The sequence below is a fragment of the Setaria italica genome, chromosome VIII (genome assembly GCF_000263155.2).
Source record: "Setaria italica strain Yugu1 chromosome VIII, Setaria_italica_v2.0, whole genome shotgun sequence".
Taxonomy (NCBI): Eukaryota; Viridiplantae; Streptophyta; class Magnoliopsida; order Poales; family Poaceae; genus Setaria; species Setaria italica.
The window spans coordinates 33,750,565-33,773,562 of record NC_028457.1 but is presented as its reverse complement, the minus strand read 5'-3'; the positions used below and the strand labels follow the sequence as shown (position 1 = coordinate 33,773,562).

Below are 22,998 nucleotides of genomic sequence, written 5' to 3'. Positions count from 1 at the left end.
TTCACTGGTACTCGGACCTTGGCAATTAGTCATGTGTTTCACCATCCTCGTCTTCAGTGATGGAATCAAAGAGATCATATGTAAGATCTGCAAGAACAGAGCCGCATCCGGATTAATGCCTATTCTCAGCATTTCATCTGCAAATCCAATTGCCCTTTCCTCTCGCCCCAGCTCTCCGCAGCCTTTGATCGTAGCATTCCAACCAACCACGTCACCTCTAACCTCCCGTCCCAGTTCACTTGACATCAACACCAATGTCAAGACATAAATATCAACTTGTACTTAACTCTGTTTTCTGAACCCAAGGACAAGAGATGACTAGCTGCTGCTTCTCCAACCACCAAATTCCCCCATGAATGGAAGGAAAACATTCGGCAATGGCCACTGCAATAGAGGAGTTTTTACATGTTCCGAGTGACAACTCTCTAGATCAGATGTGCATCAGCCAAGCATCCAGTACGACAGAGCATACCAACAGCACATGAAACTCGATATCTGGCACCAGACCATACTGCTCTTCCATGCACTCAAGCAAGCCCATTCCCACTTGCACAATCTTCTGAGCAAGGCTTCTTCCATCGAGCCTCATCCCGCAGAATGCCTCGAGCAGGCGGCCCACGCGTGCGTAGACGCCGGTAAGCGTGTTCCGCACCGCGGCGTGCGGACGCGGCATTCCGTCGAACGCCACGCGCGCGGCGGCGCCCATGTCGCCGGCCTCGGCGCGCGGCCTTCCGATCACGACAAGCGCCGCCCAGGTCCAGGATGTCGGACGCGGGACCTCCATACCAAACGGGAGAGCTCGAGATGCTAGGCGCGAGCACAAGCCTTGGGAGCGGCGAGGGGGCCATGAACAGAGATTTCAGGATTCAATCATTCAATTATAATTATGTTAATGCCTCTTGCCCTCCTCGATTACCGTGGTGGCCTCCCGTCTCCTCGACTGCGTCGCGTGCAGTCGTGCAGGACTAGACTGCGTGGGAGGCCTTTTGCTAGCTATTGGGCCCCCGGCCGTCGCCTCGGCTGCATGGCCCCAGAGCCAGCGGCCCTGGACGCGCAGCGGCGGCGTCGAGGCCTTCGCGCGCGCGGCATCGCGGTGTGGCGGAGGCGGGAGTAGTGAGCGACAGCCGACGAGGGAGGAGACGGAGAGGTTGTTGTTGAACGAATGCGATCCGTCGTCTGAATTTTCAGAGGATCGGTCGGCCAAACCATAGGACTGTGGTTCTTATCAGGAAAAACTCACTGTAAATTAAGAAAGAAAAAACATCCTTCAAATTTGTTAGGTTGAAAATATACTGTTCATACGTGCGTGAAAACAAGCGATAAATACTAGCACGTGCTTTCTCGATTGCTCCCAACGTACTCACGTGCGTGATTGCTGCCAAAGTGTGTTATCCACTTCACACAGACGTACTATATCAGGGAAAACCAATAGAGAATGCCATTTGTACAAGGTTCTCCAATCTTAATACTACTCCGATAGTGAAGGTTGTCAGATGCCATGGAGTGAACGAGCAAGATTTAGTTTTTGAACTTAGCACGGGAACCAAAGAAAAGGATAGAGAATGCTAGGCCTGTTCACCGGGTTGATGGAAACCAGCTAACCCGCTAAACCAAACCAGACAAGACCAGCATAAATGGTTGAATTGCAACGGGTTAAAAACCAGGCGAACCTGCCCCCATTGATGGATTTGTGCTTCCTTTAGGCGGCGGTGGTGTGGAGGCCAAAAACGAGATCCCAACTTAAAGCTGGAGGCCGCGAAGGAGGAAGCGATTGAGGATATCGCTTGGTCTGGACGTATCTCACCATGGAAAACGCAATTTACCTCTAGCACTTGTCAGTTCTTGTCTCGCTTGGTCACCTGAGTCTGTCGGCAAGGCACGCTGGATGGATACATATCGACAATTCGCTTCGCAGATGCGTGTGTATGTTCTCAAATTGTTTGAATTGGCGTTTGCTGGCCGGAGGTATCAACGTTGTGGATTCAATTGTTTGAATTGGCCGGAGGAGCACGACGATGGTCATGTGGTTTCAATTGAGCACCGCTGCCTTCGGGGTCAAGGCTGGCTGTGCGCCGCCGCATGCCGTCGACGACGCTCTCGAGGATCGATGTCGCCAAGCAGCGAGCACGACGTCTCAAATGGATGGCAGCTTCTAAGCTCATGCAAACCTCCTTGTATACGCGACGGATGGAGCAGCGATTCGAATCGTGCGGGTGTATCTTGTTTCCTTTGTGATTTGACAGGTTTCAAACCGTCGAAACCGTGAACCCATCGCAGACCAACCCAGCAACTGCACCTCTTTGCCCGGTCTTTCAAAACCAAACCAGCCCGGTCTAAAGTGTCAGCTACGGGCTGATTCGTAAAACAGGGTGGAAACAGTAGAGAGGACTTGCATGTGTGTGCCGATATATACGAAATGGCATGGCATGACATGCTTGGTGTGAGACTGCGAGCATGATAGATCCACAACCGCGTTGCTTGTCCTCTGCCTCTCCCTGTACAGGCATCGTGGGCGCGTGCAGTGGACTAGTGGATTCAGGCGTCACCGCTCTGACTGATTGGCACGACGCATCGATGAGACGATGATGGCACAGCAGAGGCCGCCAGCCGTAGCCTTTGCGAAATACTCCTACGAACGGCGTGGCAGAGTCCTGAGCCAGTGGGCCGCCGTGGCCACTTCCGTATACTATACGCGCACGCGACTACTCCTACGAGGGAAATACGGGTCTCGTTTGTTTTTTTACCGGTGATGCCGGCCTGCCGCTGCCGGGGCCCGGGGGCTCTCGTGAGCCGTGACGCGGCTCGGCTGACCGGGTCCCAGCTGTCCCCGGCCGCTGGTTCTCCATGGAAGGGAACTCGAGTCCTTCCCAGGCGGCTCATCGGCTCTTCCTCCCCACTGGTCGGAGTCCCGTTTGTGCAGCCGTCGTCTGCCCATCTTATTCCCTTTCCACGATTCAAACATGATTTAGCAGAAGATGACATTCATCAGATCCTAGCTTAGCACAACTTTTCATATAAAAACGGGCATTAACTAACCAACATCAGAGCTTAACTTAGTTGCAAACATAGATATATGATATGTAAACAACCAGATAGAGCACGGACAAATTGATCCTCATCTCAGTTCAGTCAGTGGGCACCCTCCTCGACGTCGTCTTCACTGTCAGAATCAGAAAACCCCTCCTCCCACAGCTTCCTGGAGAACTCTTCTGTGCGAGCCCTCCTGGCGATGTACTCATCGCTGACGGCAACGTAGCCCTTGGCCTCGTACTCGCTGCGCACCCAATCATGGAACCGGATCCTCATGTTCTGATTCTCCTCGTGCTCGTCGGAAGCATCATCGATGTCTTCCTGCGTCGTGGAGGGGTCTGCGATCAGGGCCTTGTACATCTCGGTGTCAGCAAAGAGAGTGCGCTGCACAGGATTCTGCATGATCAGCTCCACCTCGAACGGCGGCAGCTCCTTGTAGGTCATGATGTACTCCATGGAAGTCATCCCATCCCCCTCGTCTTCACTATCAGTGGCATAAGCATCGGTAGCAGCAGCAGCCTCCTGCTCCTGCTCCTCCTCCTCCTCCACCACCACCACCTCCTCCTCCTCCTCTGCTTGATTGGCCTCCTTCGCTTGCTTTTCCGCGTCCGCCAGCTTCGACGCCGCCGCCGCTAGCACAGCCGCCTGCTGCGCCGCCTCCTCCTCGCCGGACGCCTCCGCGGCCTTGGGGGCGTAACCCTCCATCGATGCGGACCCGCCTCGCCTGATCTCGCCTTCGCCGAGGGATTTGGGGGTGTGGATGCTTCGAACCCGAGCTTTCGATTTGGGGGGAAGGAGGCGGCGGCGCGTCTCGTCCTATGTAGGTAGACGAAGGGCTCTCTCGGGTGCGAGTCGGAGTCCGAGTGGGCGGGCCTGGATCTCGGGTGCGAGTCGGAGTCCTGATGGGCTGCGAGCTCTCTCTCTCTTTGCTTGGAATCTAAATTGGGCTGGGCCTTGTAGCCCACGCCGGCGGACTCGGATACGGAAGCGATCCAGGCCGTCCACTCCGACTCCGAATCGCAGACCGAACGGGCGAACGAGCCGCGAGACGGGAGGCGCGGGGGCGGAGCGGATGGCGACCTAGGGTTCGCCGATTCAAATCGGCGGCGCGCGGTGGCCATCCCCCGCCGGATCCGGGCATCCGGCGACGGCGACTCGGGCGACGCGTCGACGGAGGGAGCCAGGGAGGCAGGAGAGGAGGAGCGAGCCGGCGTCCGGCAACGGAGGCGCGGCCGCGCGGAGGAGATCCGGCGGGCGGCGGCGGCGGCGGGTGGGCTGGCTCTCCGGCGGCGCCCTCAGCCGACAGCCTGGCGTAGCAGGAGCAGAGGAGCGACAGGGAAGCAGCCGACACCCAGCACCAAGCCGGTAGGCAAGCAGCAAGGTAGCTCACCAATTTCAGTTATTCGTAACTTGTTTTGGTTAGCTTGCAGCCTTGCACACTGGTAGCCATGGTAGGAAGCTAGGAATGTAGGATTGTAGCGCATTGGTAGCGCATTGCGCATTGTTGTGAGAAAACATGGAATGCACATTGGTAGCCGGCGGTAGGAATGTACATCTGTAAACTCGCAAGCAACTAGTAATTTGTGAAGATGTTTTATTCAGTGTGAATGAAGATGGTATAATGGAGACTTTATGGCTGTTGGAAAGCATAAGCCCGACATCGGGAAGGAATAGTATTGTTGTCTTATTTGAACTATTGTAAATGTGTAAGCTCTCTTTTGAGGCAAATTTAATACTTAATTGTGGATCTGAAGATGTTTGTAGGACAAGCTTTTGTTCTTGTATTTAAGTTGATAATTTACATGAGATATTCAAAAGTTTTGACTTATTGGACCACCCTAGCTTCAAATCCTATATAAGCACGACTGACCTGATGCCTCCATTCCTTTCATGTTTTGCTTCAGAGCCATGTAACCCTCCACCAAAAAGACATCAGGTGCTCTGCGTTTGCTCCAGAGCCATGTGACCCCCCTACCAAAGGATATCCTGGCAAGGTGCTTCTCGCGCTGACCATCGAAACAGCGAGCTTCATGCCTGCCTAGTACTAGCAGCTAACGATCTAGCTAGTAAGATGGCATCCATGATCGCCTCGTCCAAGGTGATTGCACTTGGTGCACTGATCTTCCTCCTCCTTGTCTTGTATGGCTCATGCACTAGGATCGTCAACTTCAATGCCTCCCACATCACCGCAGACCCCTACTGGGTGGCTGCCAGGGCAACTTGGTATGGTGCGCCAACCGGCGCTGGCCCCTATGACAACGGTATGTACATTAAAGTCGGTGCATGGCGCCAGATTATATATGGTGTGTATTGTTGTTGGACGATCTATAAGCTTCCATGCATGCAGGTGGAGCTTGCGGGTTCAAGAACGTGAACCTGCCTCCTTTCTCGGCCATGACGTCATGCGGCAACCAGCCCCTGTTCAAGGATGGCAAGGGCTGCGGCTCGTGCTACCAGGTACGTTACTTGGTCAGAGATACTATTTCTAGGATGTCGACAAGGTTGTTTGTGCTGTTGGATGCCCTCATGAAAATGGAAACAGAGATACACTGAGAGAAAACAAGATGAGGCACAGTGGACTAAATCCTTTCATTTGTTGCTGACCTTTCTCAGATAAGATGCCTCAACCACCCTGCATGCTCCGGCAATCCGGAGACGGTGGCAATCACTGACATGAACTACTACCCAGTCGCCAAGTACCACTTTGACCTCAGCGGCACGGCGTTTGGTGCCTTGGCAAAGCCCGGCCGCAATGATGAGCTCCGCCACGCCGGCATCATCGACATCCAGTTCAAGAGGTCTGTGACATGCACTGCTTATTTCATAGAACCAGAGGCCAACCAATCTCATGGCCCTACTTTGCTATGGAGCCCTTGTACTTTTGCTCAACAAACTTTAGCGACAACAATCAGTTTGAGTAGATTCGCACAAATAGCAGTAGTACTTCCACTTTACAATTTGGTGTTTTATATATAACATGTAACATATAACATGGCCTAATCCAAATTACATATAACATGGCCTGTTCCTGTAGGGTGCCCTGCATCTACCCCGGGCAGATGGTGACCTTCCACATCGAGCACGGCTCAAACCCTAACTACTTGGCGGTGCTCGTTGAGTTCGAAGATGGCGACGGCGATGTCGTCCAGGTGGACCTCATGGAGGCCAACTCCGGGTGGTGGACGCCGATGCGGGAGTCGTGGGGATCCATCTGGAGGTTGGACACCAGACGACCGCTCACGGCCCCCTTCTCGCTGCGCATCACCAACGAGTCTGGCCAGAAGCTGGTGGCTTACCAGGTCATCCCGGCCAACTGGGCGCCCAACACCTACTACCGCTCCAACATCCAGTACCAGGCTTTTAGCTCTGATGATGGTCTGGATATTGGCTCTGCTGCTGGACTGGTTATTAGCTCTGCTGCTGGACTGGACACGAAAATTCTCGGCGTTACTGGCTTGATTTGTTTGGTATTGTCTCGTTTGCATGGGACTGATGTGCCGTAGTTAATTTGCAGGTGACAAGTGATATGTCGGGTGTCCTATGCGGCTATGCTGTAGGAGGTGTTGTGTGTCTTCAAAAATTTGATGATGAAAACCATAACATTCCTATGAATTTCGTTGATTCCTCTGCATTTGTTTTCCCCCACCTCTGAAAACTATAAACAGAACTCGTCAGGTTGGGCCGAATCCATATCCGTCTCGCTTGTCTCCCGTCGAAGCCGTCTGGGCTGGGCCATCATCAGGCAGCCCTTATTTGCCTCCTAGCCGCGTGTGCCGCAGCACTATTGGAAAACATGGGCCTGAAAACACCTTGTTCAGCCCACGGCGCGCGGTCCGGACGATCGGAGCACACTTGGCACCAGCACTATCAACTAAGGTTCGAAATTGATTACATAAGAATCTAGGAGATCACGCACCTATTGTATTTCTCAAAAATAAACAAAAACTTGGCATCAGCACATTCAAATCATCAGAAGCAAGTTAAAGCTGTAGGGATTAAACATGAAACAGGCGCAATTCTTCCGAAGGCTAGTCCAAATCCACCTGTCGCTGCATCAACTAACCAGATCACAACTAGCAGGAAAGATGGGAATGGGAATGAGCAAGTAAAATATTCTGCAAAAGCAACAAAGTGCTTAGCGCGCCTTCGCCGGAGCTCCGGGACTCCTCATCGCGGGCGAGGTCGTGTCACTGCTCTTCTCGTCTGCTCTGCTCCCAACGTCCCCACGTCCGAGCACGGCCACCGTGAGCAGCAGCAACAGTATGGCCGGGACGAGCTTGGTCGCCTTCTTGGACCCGTGCGAGCTGGCGGCCGGAAGCGCCGCGCCGGTGGAGCCGGTCTACGGGAAGCTGCAACTGCAGGTTGATCACCTGTTGATTAGGCGATGCGTACGCGGGCATCAATTTTGATCGAGAGTGAAAGAGCAATCACTTCCCAAATCCAAATCAATCGAGTTCGTACGGTGCCAATGGACGTCCCGCCCGACGTCGGCCACCATAAGCGTGTAGCGCGCCACCGTGCCGTCCTCCGCGCCGACGTCGCGCACGATGAACGGGACCGGCGGGTGCAGCCGGAGGCTCTCCTGGATGACGGCGCGCAGGTACGGCAGGTCGCGGAGGCGCTCGTCGGCGATCGCGCCATCGCCCTGGTCGGCGTCGGCGATCTCCCGGTGTAGGTTGTCCTGGAGTTCTGGATCGGCGACGAGGTGGGCGAGCTTCCACTCGACGCAGGCGACCGCCGTCTCGGTGCGAACTCCCACACGAGCGACGCCATCTCGTGGTCCGTGAGCGGGCGGCGCGCGCCGTCCACGTCGTCGTCGGGGACTCGGAGGTCGAGGAGCGAGTCGACGTACGGGCGGATCGTTCCTCCGTCGTCGCCGCCGCCGCCGCCGTAACCGCATTGAGATCGCCGCCGCTGCCTCGCCGCGACCAGAGGGAGGAAGAGCCCGATGAGCCGGTCGAACGTGCCGCCGAAGTGCTGCCACTGCCTCCAGTGCAGGAGCCTCGCCACCCTCGAGGCCGCGAGGCCCCTGGCCTCCACGATGTTGTCGAAGAACTCCCTGAGCGTGTCCTGCATGGCGCGCACGTCGTCGCGCGTGGCGACGCCGTCGCCAAAGCACATGCGCACGGAGATCGTGTACAGCGCCGTGTGGACAGCGTCGCGGAGGAGGACGCCGCCGCCCTGGCCCTGCGCGGAGAGGCCGGCGACGAGGTCCTCGACGGCGTCCCGGTGGAGCGGCGCGACGACGCCGAGGCGCGAGCGGTGGAGGACGCCGGCGCTGAGGTTGCACCGGAGCGCGCGCCACAGCGGGCCGTGGGGCACGATGTTGATGCTGTGGCTGGGGCGGCGCCGCCCGGCGTCGTAGTCGACGGGGAAGGGCGCGAGCGGGCGGTTGGAGAAGACATCGGCGTGGTCGACGAGCATGCTCCGGGCGACGGCCGGGTCGGTGACTTCAATGGTGGGCGGGATTGGGGAAGCCACGGCGGCGTTCCTAGTAATGCTTCGCCGGAGGGTGACGGCTAGGAAGACGAGAACGGCTAGGACGATGAGCGTCAGAAGCTGCACTGTATCCATGGTCTATTTTCTTGCGTATATCTGGGTTCGCTAAAAGCTCGTGCTGGGTTCAACAAGTATTGTGTCCGACTATATATATACTCGTGCGCCAATGCAAGGAATTAACAACGTGCAGTTGTAATTAGTGTGCAGCCGTCCAGGGTGAAATGATTTTTTTTTAACTTTGCAATACCAATAGTAGTTTATTTTTTTTTTACTCACTCAAATATTCAACCTCATCTCCAACTTTAACTGAGATTGGCTTTCCCTCTCCATCTCTAGCAAAATCAGGAATCTTGGCCTTATTATCAATTTGTGTTGTACCCCGTAAATTTCACAGCTAGCACAAAAAATTCAAGTGTAATTGTACCATCATCATCACAATTTGTGTCTTATCTTATTACAATCACTCTATGTTCTACACCAACTTTGTCCACTTCTTGGTACACATATATAAGTAGGCATTAATCGTCCTTTCTTTTGAACAAATGTACTTCTCCCTGAAATAATGTTTTGGTGGGGTGGATTATTTGCACCAAAAAGTATCCCACTATAAGTTTTATTCCGAACCAAACATACGAATTTGAATGAAAAATTGCCTTGTTTGTTGTACACCTAAAACTTGTCCTTGCTTTCCAAGCAATCCCATCCATTCTCAGAGTGCCAGTTGTACCGTACATGCAATGATTCACAAGGCTTTAGATAATGCAACTTAGAAAATGGGGAGAGGTACGTGCACGTCGTGCGTGATTATATTAAGATTGAGAAAAAAATACACCACAAGAAAAATGGAAAGTAGTTAAGCTAGGCTGTAGCATGATGAAGAGATTAGCCTTTGAAGTTTTAATACGTGATGCACATTTGTTAAAAGCCAAATATATTACCTTTAATTTCCATAACAATATCTAATGATCTCAAGATAATACCTGAGTAGTAGTGTATGCAGCATGATTGCCTTTGTCTACTTCCTCCAACGGCCACAACAATCACTTTTAACCAAACATGCTCAATAGTGCATGATATGACGCTCCCAGCATTGCCTCCAGAGGCAGATAGTCCAAAGTTAATTAGTTTAAACTATTACAGCAGATCACGAGGATCACCATGCATTACTATAAAAAGCCTCACACGTTCCCCATGCCGCTACTCGATCGGTGGAGCAGTTTGTCGGCCGTGTCCACAACTTAAAAAAGAGAAAGGAAATGTAAAGGGAATAGAAGAAGAGCTACTCCTAATGAATTAGGCCAATCCTAATGAAGAATTCGTGGATCGATGTTTCTAAGAGTGCCACATACTATTAAAGGGAGAATTTAATTGATTATTATGATATATAGTTCCAATGTATTGTTTCATTTATTGTTTCATACGCAACACTAGGCAAATATATCTTGCACTTTCTAGTAGTGGGTAATATTTGTGTTGGAAATAGGTAGATTTTGTTTCATTTAGATGAAACATCTTTCTTTTCTTTTTACTTTTTAATCATAAACCATCTATTAGAATTGTCCCCGATTAGGAATGACTAAAGATAGTGATTTTCTTTTGCTGCCGCACCTTCGAGGCTGATTATCGTACAGGAATGTATATAGGATTACGCTATATTCTTAATTAGCATGCGTTTGGTTCGAAGACAATGTGGGATGGCACGGTCCCATCTCAGTTTTTTTGGATAGGATGATCCTGATTTTTTGGTTATATGGGATGGAATGGTCCAGATTCATAGTTTTATGTTTGGTAGGAGGGATGGATGGATTTGTTGGAAGTACAAATATATGCTGAAGCTTGAAGGCCATATGAGCAGTACTGCAGTAGTGCTTTCCACATATGATCATCTTCCTTCATTTTTTATTGCCTTCTTATCCCGAAAGCACATGCATGGATGGATGATGTGGACGGCCAGACCAGATAATCATCACTAAAGCAAGATAACATTGCAATTAATAACGTTGTTCTAGTGCACTATGCATATGTGTATATATACTAGCTAGAGAATTCCGTGTCAAATATTTTGGGGAGACAAAGTCCATTTTACCTCTGCATTTATCCTTCCCGAACTCAAAAACCATAAATCTCTCACCACCACATCCCCCCGCCGCCCCCCAAAAAAAATATGTCTCTGCCACCCCTGCCTTGTTCAGTATCCCAAACACCGCCACCTTGGGGAGGGGATTAACCGAACAAACTCTCAAGGGTTCAACGTGGAGAACGCCCAACCTTTTAGCTAAGGGCAAACACAGCCGGCACTAGTTGCTCATAAGTTGTGGTTGTGTTACTTTGCACATTGGTCGGCACCGATCTCATCACGTAACTAGCAGAATTTTCGAGTTGAAAGAGTGAAGAAGGTAAATACAGTCGCTGTCAGGCACTCTATATCGCACAATATGACAATACTCCGATAACTAAACCAATATCCCCCGTGCCCTTTCAAGATCTCAAAGTAGCAAGGATGTTGTAACAGGTAATGTTAGAATATAATCTTCTCAAATCATGATGTAGCAACTCAGAGAACAGTGTAGTAACTTAAAACAACATACATACACTGTCCTATGGAGGAAAGAAAAGCAAAGCCACCGATGAGATGACTACATCGCGCAGAGTCTTATTACATTGCACGCAAAACAGTGCGCTAGCTAATGAGCATAACATGTTTGGGCACACGGCGTAACAAAGAGGAGAACAAAGACCATCAAGCAGAAGCTGGGTGCCCCTCCCCCTCGCCGACGTCGCCGCCGCGGTCGACGAACCAGCCATTATTGTTGGTCCTGAAGCAGCTGAACCGTCGGATCTCGCCGAACCCGGGGCGGGGCACATTGTAGAGCTTGTCCATCTTGGACGAGAAATGGTTGAGGAACTCCTGCGGGTGATCGTTGTAGTACCTCACCGACATGGCAGTCAACGGGTGACTCAGCAGCGCCACGTCGGATGTCAGCACCCCCTCGCCCCTGTACAGCAGGTTCCTGTAGTACTGGCTGTCGAGCGCCCGCGGCGTGACGCCGTCGAGGTCCTCCACCATGTACGCGTCCCTCCTGCAGTGCAGTCCCTGAAGAGCTTCCTGGTGAAGTCGTCGTCGTACAGCGCCGCCCGGTCGCGGAACGACGGGCAGTGTGCCTTGCCGATGGAGTGCGCGCCGGAGAGCGCGACGAGGTCGGTGAGGCCCCGGCTGGCGAAGGCGGCGAGGAGCTTGTCGGCGTCGCTGGTGTTCGGCAGCGGGATGGCGGCGACGTCGCGGTGGGTCGCCGGCGCGACGTTGTCATAGCGGCCGAGGCGGACGGGGAAGGTTCAGCCGCCTGCGCGGACGACGGCGCGGCGGGTGGCGAGGGCCAGGATGTCGGCGCAGGACACGGTGGGCCCGCACTGTGCGTGCACGGTGATGCGGGTGTCCTCGATCAGCTGCATCGCCCGCTGGTTCAGGAACAGACACCGCTGGTTCAGGAAGGGATATCGATCGTGCTATGGGGAGCACGACGAGAGCGGAGAAGAACAGCTGCACTGCTGCAGGGCCGCATCGAGTTGGTACGTATTACTCCTGACATAATTCGCTACTAAAACAATGCACCCTGCATGCTACACTCTACTGCCACGTCAGTCTAATAACGTGGATTTTGCTAAATTCATAACATTCCTGAATCTTCATGACGACCCCTGGATTTTGTTGCGCTATTGGAACTTAGGTAAAAAAATAAATACTCCCTTCGTTCCAAATTGTAGTTCCTTTTAGCTTTCTAGGTGCATAGATATTATTATGCATCTAAATATAGTGTATATATATGTCTAGATGCATAACAATATCTATGAACCTAGAAAAGTCAAAACGACCTAAAATTTGAAACGGAGGGAGTAAATAAGCATCAAACACTCAAATTCGTGGGATCATCAGGATTGGATTACAGTTAGGTATAGTAGCAATTTAAGCTCCGATTAACTTATAACTGGATATTGATATGCACAGGATACCTTTTCTTTTTGGCGACGATATATATATATATATATATATATATATTGTTTGAAACTCATAGCAATTTTGCATTACTTAATAATATTGTTTGAAACTCACCAGATCAGATCCAGATCATCAGTTTGGTCATACAAAATTTGTTTGCAGTTTGCCATGTGGTCGAACCAGGGTCATGACACATATTTGTTAAGAAATAAGAATCTTTTACCTTCCATGCTTAAGTAGTATTGTTCTCTAGGACCTTAGGTTAAAAAATAGGGACAACTCTCCATCCCATTATTGGCATCTTGCTTAACATTTCGTGGGACTCGCCATGGTGATAGTAGTCCAAGCCCTCCTTACATCATCTGCTCTGTCACTTTTAATAAGTAAGTAAAACATCTAAAACTTTCCACCACAAACAATATAAACTTTTTCATTCTAATAAAGAGGTAACTTTCATTGCGCAAGACCTTGTGGATCCAGAACTTTTAATTTGTATGACAATAGATATTCACAGCACTGAAACGTACACTTTCAATCAACAAACAGAAATTGTGATTGCACTGCGTTCCCAGTCCACTGAGAACCTCTCGCATTAGCGAGAAATATTGCGTAGCAATTGAACGAATCCAATCAGAGAGCGAAAGGGTGATCTTTCAACATCATGAAGACTAAGAAATTGGTATGAGAAGATCCAGTTAAAATGATCAATTATCCATACAGGACGAAGAGAAAGCCGTAATGCATGCAGCCAATACAAAACGGAAGTTGAACCTAGTAAGTACTGCGCGTGGCACGAAGGTTATCAAATTAAAGCCTAGCATTGCACAATCGCCAAGGATCGCAAAACAATCCTCCTCCTCATCTGAGGAGCTGTAGCTGTCCTCATCGTCGTCCTCCTCATCCGACGAGAAGTAGCTGCTGTCGTCCTCATCATCGTCGTCTTCCTCCTCGTCATCTGACGAGCAGTCGCTGCCATCATCGTTGTCATCTTCCTCTTCGTCTGATGATGAGTAGTCACTGTCGTCACCATCATCTTCCTCATCCGAAGAGCAGTCGCTGATGTCGTTGTCGTCATAATCTTCCTCCTCATCCGACGTGTAGTCGTCGCTGCCATCGTCATCGGACGAAGACGAAGACTCAGTCTCCGGCTCGAGTATCCCTTCGAGTTTCTTCAGTACCCGTTCAATGGCTGCCTGTAAGCCTGCCTTCTGCCTGACCCAATCGTCGTCTACCTCGACATAGCCCTCCTTGGCCTCCATCTCTTTGCGCACGCACTTCTGCAACTTCTGATAGCCCTCCTCCGTCTGACAGAACGCGTTGGCCCTGAATTAGAAGAGGTCAGGTAGCCGTCGGCGTCAGGCCGGGGTTGCTCGTCTCTGCTAATATTGCAGTGCATCTAGGCAGGAGTCCGAATTGAACTCAGAGTCCTCGATCGATCCGGATTGGCGTTAAAGCACGGATTAGGGTAGGTTTGCAGGTTATGTGGTCTGCAGATTTCTTCCTTTCAGAGTTTGTTACGGACTTCTGAGTGCAATATATGGCCGTGCTGGGGTACGGTGTTGGGTCGGATCGGACTGTGGGCTGAAATTGGGAGCAGGTCGAACCGAAAAAAAAATAGAGAAGAAAAGGATTTTGTGGGCTATAGATGGCTAGTGAGTAGTGCCTGATTCTTATGTCCTTCGAAACTTGGAGGGGCTCATATACATGTTGTGGTAAAACTAGCAAAAAACAAAATGGAGAGAGAGCGAGCGAGCGAGATGACACAAATTGAACAATGCAGAGTCTACTCAATGTTCTTCCTCCTTTGGGTCGGATTTCTACGAAGCAATGTTCATGTTTTTTCACGCGACCCGGATCCTATCTTTCCTTTTTCTCTTTTTTCCTAGGAATTGGTGGGATTTGCCCAACTTGATCATCTCACAATATTGACTTAGAATGTCTCTTGCAGTGTAATGCTCATCATTGGTGCAAAGCATTCTAGCAGGTGAGAAAACATGAACGACTCAATGACATCCATGAGGATTGGCTCATGGAACAAATCCTATCCGAGTCAGATGAACAATGAAGCTCAAAATGATTTGCATCCACATCAGCAAATCACAGCTTTACAAACCAACTTTAACAAAGTGGAACACATATTTTTGTGGCTAAGACTTTCACGTGTTTAAAGGTGAACCGACCATGATGTTGTCACAAAGACAATACCAACAGAAGAAGACACTTTTTTGCTTGTACAACTGCAAGTTGTCTTGCCAACACATACATTACAACACAAGGGTATTTATCACTAAATGCCAAAATTGAGTAGATACCATTTCATCTCTAGTTTATCAAGCTAGCGATTTGCAAGGCACAAGCAAAAATCTTGCTAAAGCTACATGAGCTCTCATGCCTATAAATAGACCCCAAATGTTGTGCAGGTATTCCAATCACCCATCAATCTAGCAACATAGACATTGAAACCGACAACCAACCTCTTAGCAACAATGGCAGCCAAGATATTTGCCTTCCTTGCGCTCCTTGCTCTTTCAGTGAGCGCTGCTACCGCGGTCATTGTCCCACAGTGCTCAGTAGCTGCCGCCGCAGCCACAATTCCCCAGTACCTCTCACCTTACACAGCTCTTGGGTATGAACACCCAATTGTGCAATCCTACAGGCTACAACAGGCACTTGCAGCAAGCATCCTACCATCATCGGCCATGTTCCTACCACAACAGTCAGCCTTATTGCAGCAGCAATCCCTGTCTCATCTGACAGTACAGAGCATCACGGCACAACAACAACGCATTCTATCACCATTGAACAACCTAGCCTTGGCGAACCCCGCCGCATACTTGCAACAACAGACGCTACTCCCGTTCAACCAGCTGGCCCTGGCGAACCCCGCTGCCTACTTGCAGCAACAACAGCTGCTTCCGTTCAACCAACTGGCTGCTGTGAACCCAGCCGCCATCTTGCAGCAGCAACTGTCACCATTGAACCCACTTGCATTGGCAAACCCCGCCGCCTTCTGGCAGCAGCAACAGCTAGTCAACCAACTAGCTTTGACGAGTCCCGCCGCCTTCTTGCACCAACCCATCGTTGGTTCTGCCCTCTTCTAGATTACTTACGAGTTGTACTTGAATAATTATGTTTGCATGAGGACATGGGTGACTACCCGGAAATAAGAAAAGTATTGGTTGAGATTATGAAGTCCTATCTGTGTCCTAATCTGTTTCGTAATTCTTTGTGCCATACATTCGACAACTACCAAATACTATGTATCGTACCTATGGAGCCATACATGATTTAAGTACATATTACATCATGCAAATACCGTGAGGCGGTTCAGTATCTCCGAAAGTTCAGATTTCACTAGATGGGAGAGCACAGCCACGCCACGGGCGCGTAGTACGACTTAAGATAACACAATGGTTGTTTCGAATGTTCCATAGGAGAGAGAATTGGTCAACATCACTAATTATTATTGTGCATGTTATATGCCAGTATATCTACATGTTTCAATCATTGCCACTGAAATCCCTGAGTATCACATAGTTCTCACGAAGAAGGCCAAAGTTGAGCCCAAAACTTTTCGATAAAGTCGTTACATCTTATTTCGTACTTATATCATCTTTACACACATGACCAATATTTTTTTCTAGCAAAAAGTCATGCATGCTTCCATATACAGTGAAGATATGGGCATGGATAAATCCTAGGAACGCAAAAAAAATTGACCTTGCTATGGCCCACGACTTCTTGATTCTACCAATTTGACGCATGAAACCTCTCCCAAGAATGGACATAAATTTTTGACAAAAATGGTTCAACCCAAGTATATAACATAACACACGTATCACAATAGTCTACGTTGCTAGCATGATGGGGAACAATACATGCTCATAAACCAAACATCATTGTTTAAAATTTTTTGGTTACATGTTTGATTCACATGTTGCCGTAAAATGGTGCTGATGAGCTTAGACGAAGGACTCATTGCGCTTCCTGTTATCTTGTGCAAACATCTCTAAAGTCATTATTCAAATTCATAAAAGTGAACGATACAACACTTTTAACCGGCGTAATAGTTTAATAGAGGTAGCGTCTAGGGTCGGAATATCATCTTCTTTGTAGCCATAGGCATGTCGCACCCAAGAATTGAATGGCAATATGATACGGTTAAGTTGAGCGCCAGTGTCTTATGTTGTTGTGCACCGATGAAATTGGTTCCTGAGTATATATGGAAAACAAAAGAGTCTAGGTTTTAATCCGATCCATTGTTACCACACATCCAGAAACACTATCTTCAACTTTTCATAGAAATATTATGCAAAAGTAGGAAAAAAAACTTCCTATGGATCGATATAGATGGCCCTACAATATGTATCTGTAGACAAGGTAGAATACATTCAAATATGTCAAAAGTAGAATCTTGGGAAACTACAATGTGCACAAGCAGCGGTCCTCCCACTTTGAGCGACTTTCACCTTTAGAGAGATAGCTCTAACATATGCATGCGTAGATCTGGTGCAATATATCCACACCGATTGCAAACGGATTCCACGCAACCACAACGCAAACAATATGTACACCTTGTTTGCATGACTTACAATACTGACTTAATCTAGGTTCTTGTGTATTGGCTCATTACTTACTTGATAACTTCTTCTAGAACTAGTGTGTTACCTCTATCATCCATGAGGATTGGCTCATGGAACAAATCCTATCCGAGTCAGATGAACAATGAAGCTCAAAATGATTTGGATCCACATCAGCAAATCACAGCTTTACAAACCAACTTTAACAAAGTGGAACACATATTTTTGTGGCTAAGACTTTTACGTGTTTAAAGGTGAACCGACCATGATGTTGTCACAAAGACAATACCAACAGAAGAAGACACTTTTTTGCTTGTACAACTTCAAGTTGTCTTGCCAACACATACATTACAACACAAGGGTATTTATCACTAAATGCCAAAATTGACTAGATACCATGTCATCTCTAGTTTATCAAGCTAGCGATTTGCAAGGCACAAGCAAAAATCTTGCTAAAGCTACATGAGCTCTCATGCCTATAAATAGGCCCCAAATGTTGTGTAGGTATTCCAATCACCCATCAATCTAGCAACATAGACATTGAAACCGACAACCAACCTCTTAGCAACAATGGCAGCCAAGATATTTGCCTTCCTTGCGCTCCTTGCTCTTTCAGTGAGCGCTGCTACCGCGGTCCTTGTCCCACAGTGCTCAGTAGCCGCCGCCGCAGCCACAATTCCCCAGTACCTCTCACCTTACACAGCTCTTGGGTATGAACACCCAATTGTGCAATCCTACAGGCTACAGCAGGCACTTGCAGCAAGCATCCTACCATCATCGGCCATGTTCCTACCACAACAGTCGGCCTTATTGCAGCAGCAATCCCTGTCTCATCTGACAGTACAGAGCATCACGGCACAGCAACAACGCATTCTATCACCGTTGAACCAACTAGCCTTGGCGAACCCCGCCGCATACTTGCAACAACAGACGCTACTCCCGTTCAACCAGCTGGCCCTGGCGAACCCCGCTGCCTTCTTGCAGCAACAACAGCTGCTTCCGTTCAACCAACTGGCTGCTGTGAACCCAGCCGCCATCTTGCAGCAGCAACTGTCACCATTGAACCCACTTGCATTGGCAAACCCCGCCGCCTTCTGGCAGCAGCAACAGCTAGTCAACCAACTAGCTTTGACGAGTCCCGCCGCCTTCTTGCAGCAACCCATCGTTGGTTCTGCCCTCTTCTAGATTACTTATGAGTTGTACTTGAATAATTATGTTTGCATGAGGACATGGGTGACTCCCCGGAAATAAGAAAAGTATTGGTTGAGATTATGAAGTCCTATCTGTGCCCAAATGTGTTTTGTAATTCTTTGTGCCATACATTCGACAACTACCAAATACTATGTATCGTACCTATGGAGCCATACATGATTTAAGTACATATTACATCATGCAAATACCGTGAGGCGGTTCAGTATCTCCGAAAGTTCAGATTTCACTAGATGGGACAGCACAGCCACGCCACGGGCGCGTAGTAGGACTTAAGATAACACAATGGTTGTTTCGAATGTTCCATAGGAGAGAGAATTGGTCAACATCACTAATTATTATTGTGCATGTTATGTGCCAGTATATCTACATGTTTCAATCATTGCCACTGAAATCCCTGAGTATAACATAGTTCTCACGAAGAAGGCCAAAGTTGAGCCCAAAATTTTTCGATAAAGTCATTACATCTTATTTCGTACTTATATCATCTTTACACACATGATCAATATTTTTTTCTAGCAAAAAGTCATGCATGCTTCCATATACAGTGAAGATATGGGCATGGATAAATCCTAGGAACGCAAAAAAAATTGACCTTGCTATGGCCCACGACTTCTTGATTCTACCAATTTGACGCATGAAACCTCTCCCAAGAATGGACATAAATTTTTGGCAAAAAAGTTCAACCCAAGTATATAACATAACACACGTATCACAATAGTCTACGTTGCTAGCATGATGGGGAACAATACATGCTCATAAACCAAACATCATTGTTTAAAATTTTTTGGTTACATGTTTGATTCACATGTTGCCGTAAAATGGTGCTGATGAGCTTAGATGAAGGACTCATTGCGCTTCCTGTTATCTTGTGCAAATATCTCAAAAGTCATTATTCAAATTCATAAAGTGAACGATACAACACTTTTAGCCGGCGTAATAGTTTAATAGAGGTAGCGTGTAGGGTCGGAATATCATCTTCTTTGTAGCCATAGGCATGTCGCACCCAAGAATTGAATGGCAATATGATACGGTTAAGTTGAGCGCCAGTGTCTCATGTTGTTGTGCACCGATGAAATTGGTTCCTGAGTATATATGGAAAACAAAAGAGTCTAGGTTTTAATCCGATCCATTGTTACCACACATCCAGAAACACTATCTTCAACTTTTCATAGAAATATTATGCAAAAGTAGGAAAAAAAACTTCCTATGGATCGATATAGATGGCCCTACAATATGTATCTGTAGACAAGGTAGAATACATTCAAATATGTCAAAAGTAGAATCTTGGGAAACTACAATGTGCACAAGCAGCGGTCCTCCCACTTTGAGCGACTTTCACCTTTAGAGAGATAGCTCTAACATATGCATGCGTAGATCTGGTGCAATATATCCACACCGATTGCAAACGGATTCCACGCAACCACAACGCAAACAATATGTACACCTTGTTTGCATGACTTACAATACTGACTTAATCTAGGTTCTTGTGTATTGGCTCATTACTTACTTGATAACTTCTTCTAGAACTAGTGTGTTACCTCTATCATCCATGAGGATTGGCTCATGGAACAAATCCTATCCGAGTCAGATGAACAATGAAGCTCAAAATGATTTGGATCCACATCAGCAAATCACAGCTTTACAAACCAACTTTAACAAAGTGGAACACATATTTTTGTGGCTAAGACTTTTACGTGTTTAAAGGTGAACCGACCATGATGTTGTCACAAAGACAATACCAACAGAAGAAGACACTTTTTTGCTTGTACAACTTCAAGTTGTCTTGCCAACACATACATTACAACACAAGGGTATTTATCACTAAATGCCAAAATTGACTAGATACCATGTCATCTCTAGTTTATCAAGCTAGCGATTTGCAAGGCACAAGCAAAAATCTTGCTAAAGCTACATGAGCTCTCATGCCTATAAATAGGCCCCAAATGTTGTGTAGGTATTCCAATCACCCATCAATCTAGCAACATAGACATTGAAACCGACAACCAACCTCTTAGCAACAATGGCAGCCAAGATATTTGCCTTCCTTGCGCTCCTTGCTCTTTCAGTGAGCGCTGCTACCGCGGTCCTTGTCCCACAGTGCTCAGTAGCCGCCGCCGCAGCCACAATTCCCCAGTACCTCTCACCTTACACAGCTCTTGGGTATGAACACCCAATTGTGCAATCCTACAGGCTACAGCAGGCACTTGCAGCAAGCATCCTACCATCATCGGCCATGTTCCTACCACAACAGTCGGCCTTATTGCAGCAGCAATCCCTGTCTCATCTGACAGTACAAAGCATCACGGCACAGCAACAACGCATTCTATCACCGTTGAACCAACTAGCCTTGGCGAACCCCGCCGCATACTTGCAACAACAGACGCTACTCCCGTTCAACCAGCTGGCCCTGGCGAACCCCGCTGCCTTCTTGCAGCAACAACAGCTGCTTCCGTTCAACCAACTGGCTGCTGTGAACCCAGCCGCCATCTTGCAGCAGCAACTGTCACCATTGAACCCACTTGCATTGGCAAACCCTGCCGCCTTCTGGCAGCAGCAACAGCTAGTCAACCAACTAGCTTTGACGAGTCCCGCCGCCTTCTTGCAGCAACCCATCGTTGGTTCTGCCCTCTTCTAGATTACTTATGAGTTGTACTTGAATAATTATGTTTGCATGAGGACATGGGTGACTCCCCGGAAATAAGAAAAGTATTGGTTGAGATTATGAAGTCCTATCTGTGCCCAAATGTGTTTTGTAATTCTTTGTGCCATACATTCGACAACTACCAAATACTATGTATCGTACCTATGGAGCCATACATGATTTAAGTACATATTACATCATGCAAATACCGTGAGGCGGTTCAGTATCTCCGAAAGTTCAGATTTCACTAGATGGGACAGCACAGCCACGCCACGGGCGCGTAGTAGGACTTAAGATAACACAATGGTTGTTTCGAATGTTCCATAGGAGAGAGAATTGGTCAACATCACTAATTATTATTGTGCATGTTATATGCCAGTATATCTACATGTTTCAATCATTGCCACTGAAATCCCTGAGTATAACATAGTTCTCACGAAGAAGGCCAAAGTTGAGCCCAAAATTTTTCGATAAAGTCATTACATCTTATTTCGTACTTATATCATCTTTACACACATGATCAATATTTTTTTCTAGCAAAAAGTCATGCATGCTTCCATATACAGTGAAGATATGGGCATGGATAAATCCTAGGAACGCAAAAAAAAATTGACCTTGCTATGGCCCACGACTTCTTGATTCTACCAATTTGACGCATGAAACCTCTCCCAAGAATGGACATAAATTTTTGGCAAAAAAGTTCAACCCAAGTATATAACATAACACACGTATCACAATAGTCTACGTTGCTAGCATGATGGGGAACAATACATGCTCATAAACCAAACATCATTGTTTACAATTTTTTGGTTACATGTTTGATTCACATGTTGCCGTAAAATGGTGCTGATGAGCTTAGACGAAGGACTCATTGCGCTTCCTGTTATTTTGTGCAAATATCTCAAAAGTCATTATTCAAATTCATAAAGTGAACGATACAACACTTTTAGCCGGCGTAATAGTTTAATAGAGGTAGCGTGTAGGGTCGGAATATCATCTTCTTTGTAGCCATAGACATGTCGCACCCAAGAATTGAATGGAAATATGATACGGTTAAGTTGAGCGCCAGTGTCTCATGTTGTTGTGCACCGATGAAATTGGTTCCTGAGTATATATGGAAAACAAAAGAGTCTAGGTTTTAATCCGATCCATTGTTACCACACAACAAGAAAAGTATTGGTTGAGATTATGAAGTCCTATCTGTGTCCAAATGTGTTTCGTAATTCTTTGTGCCATACATTCGACAACTACCAAATATTATGTATCGTACCTATGGAGCCATTACATGATTTAAGTACATATTACATCATGCAAATACCGTGAGGCCGTTCAGTATCTCCGAAAGGTTAGATTTCACTGGACGGGACAGCACAGCCACGCAAAGCCCACCAAATTTGTGGACAGGATGCCACGCAACTCTCCCGGACCCGCATCCTCGCAGCAGGAACAGCTGGATCTCTTTCCCCCGAGAAAACGGCTGAATCCCTCCAAGTCAAAAGACGGCGGCGGTTGCGGCGACTGACTGTCGCCGGCTCGCCGGCCAGGTCGCGGGGCAAGTCGATTGCGGGGACGGAGCGTAGCCAGAGCAAGTAGATGCTGCTTCAACGCCCGGCCAATTACACTGTTGCCTCCGCCCTGCAGAGAGTTCATGGCGTTGCTGCTGCGGCGCTCGAGCACATCACAGACCCAGCCGTCGCAGTCAAGGTACTGCCTCAGCCTCACCTATTGTCGAATGCGATCCTCTTGAGCTTGATCTGGCGATGTTCGATCGGTAGCAAATGCGTCAGCTACTGAGTTCTGACCCACCGCCACCGGCACGGAGGTGTTCCATCTGCAGCCATGGCGATTGGCCGCGTACGTCATGGCAGACACTGGGCTACCTGCCCGGCCTGCACCCTGAGTTGCAGTGCTCACAAGGTGTTTGACGTGGTGTGTTCCCTGTTGTGCTGGGGTAAACGATGCCTCGAAGAAGCTGCACTTTTGAGTTCGTGAGGTTCGATGATACATTCATAGTGGAGAACCTCAGGTTACCCAGGTCAATC

The 22,998-nt window shown here is 48.3% G+C and overlaps 7 protein-coding genes across 9 annotated transcripts in view; 3 read left to right on the top strand and 4 right to left on the bottom strand.

Annotated features, from left to right (window-relative positions):
* Positions 1-706, bottom strand: part of LOC101762551 — a 10,070-nt gene extending 9,364 nt beyond the window's left edge. The window contains exon 1 of the mRNA XM_022829556.1: positions 473-706. Coding sequence (XP_022685291.1) covers positions 473-706 — 234 coding nt within the window. The remainder of the gene's footprint in view (positions 1-472) is intronic.
* A 3,348-nt stretch (positions 707-4,054) lies between these two features.
* LOC101754432 (expansin-B3) lies at positions 4,055-6,661 on the top strand. 3 transcript variants are annotated; one of them, XM_022828995.1, is made up of 6 exons: positions 4,081-4,395; positions 4,935-5,128; positions 5,223-5,291; positions 5,378-5,487; positions 5,644-5,828; positions 6,065-6,661. In XM_022828995.1, the coding sequence occupies exons 4-6, from the start codon at positions 5,425-5,427 to the stop codon at positions 6,531-6,533; spliced, it is 717 nt and encodes a 238-aa protein (XP_022684730.1). In that variant the 5' UTR covers positions 4,081-4,395; positions 4,935-5,128; positions 5,223-5,291; positions 5,378-5,424; the 3' UTR covers positions 6,534-6,661. The 3 variants fall into 3 exon arrangements, with proteins under 3 accessions (XP_004979706.1, XP_012703423.1, XP_022684730.1); XM_004979649.2 differs by having other exon boundaries at positions 4,055-4,411; positions 4,935-5,291; XM_012847969.2 differs by having other exon boundaries at positions 4,079-4,395; positions 4,935-5,291.
* Positions 6,662-7,165: 504 nt separating this feature from the next.
* Positions 7,166-8,604, bottom strand: LOC101762141 (cytochrome P450 89A2-like). The gene is made up of 3 exons (XM_022829555.1): positions 7,792-8,604; positions 7,505-7,750; positions 7,166-7,369 (listed from the first exon to the last, which is right to left on the bottom strand). The coding sequence occupies exons 1-3, from the start codon at positions 8,602-8,604 to the stop codon at positions 7,166-7,168; spliced, it is 1,263 nt and encodes a 420-aa protein (XP_022685290.1).
* A 2,665-nt stretch (positions 8,605-11,269) lies between these two features.
* LOC111258349 (peroxidase 7-like) lies at positions 11,270-11,596 on the bottom strand. The gene has a single exon (XM_022829554.1). The coding sequence runs from the start codon at positions 11,594-11,596 to the stop codon at positions 11,270-11,272; it is 327 nt and encodes a 108-aa protein (XP_022685289.1).
* Positions 11,597-11,862: 266 nt separating this feature from the next.
* LOC111258348 (nucleolar transcription factor 1-like) lies at positions 11,863-13,782 on the bottom strand. The gene is made up of 2 exons (XM_022829553.1): positions 13,306-13,782; positions 11,863-11,985 (listed from the first exon to the last, which is right to left on the bottom strand). Exons 1-2 carry the CDS (start codon positions 13,780-13,782, stop codon positions 11,863-11,865), a joined length of 600 nt encoding a protein of 199 aa, XP_022685288.1.
* A 1,188-nt stretch (positions 13,783-14,970) lies between these two features.
* Positions 14,971-18,383, top strand: LOC105914875 (kafirin PSKR2). The gene is made up of 2 exons (XM_012848039.2): positions 14,971-15,603; positions 17,641-18,383. Exons 1-2 carry the CDS (start codon positions 15,010-15,012, stop codon positions 18,286-18,288), a joined length of 1,242 nt encoding a protein of 413 aa, XP_012703493.2. The 5' UTR covers positions 14,971-15,009; the 3' UTR covers positions 18,289-18,383.
* Positions 18,384-20,287: 1,904 nt separating this feature from the next.
* Positions 20,288-21,045, top strand: LOC101753622 (zein-alpha PMS1). Its single transcript, XM_004979647.1, has one exon. The coding sequence runs from the start codon at positions 20,336-20,338 to the stop codon at positions 20,948-20,950; it is 615 nt and encodes a 204-aa protein (XP_004979704.1). The 5' UTR covers positions 20,288-20,335; the 3' UTR covers positions 20,951-21,045.
* Positions 21,046-22,998: the final 1,953 nt, after the last annotated feature.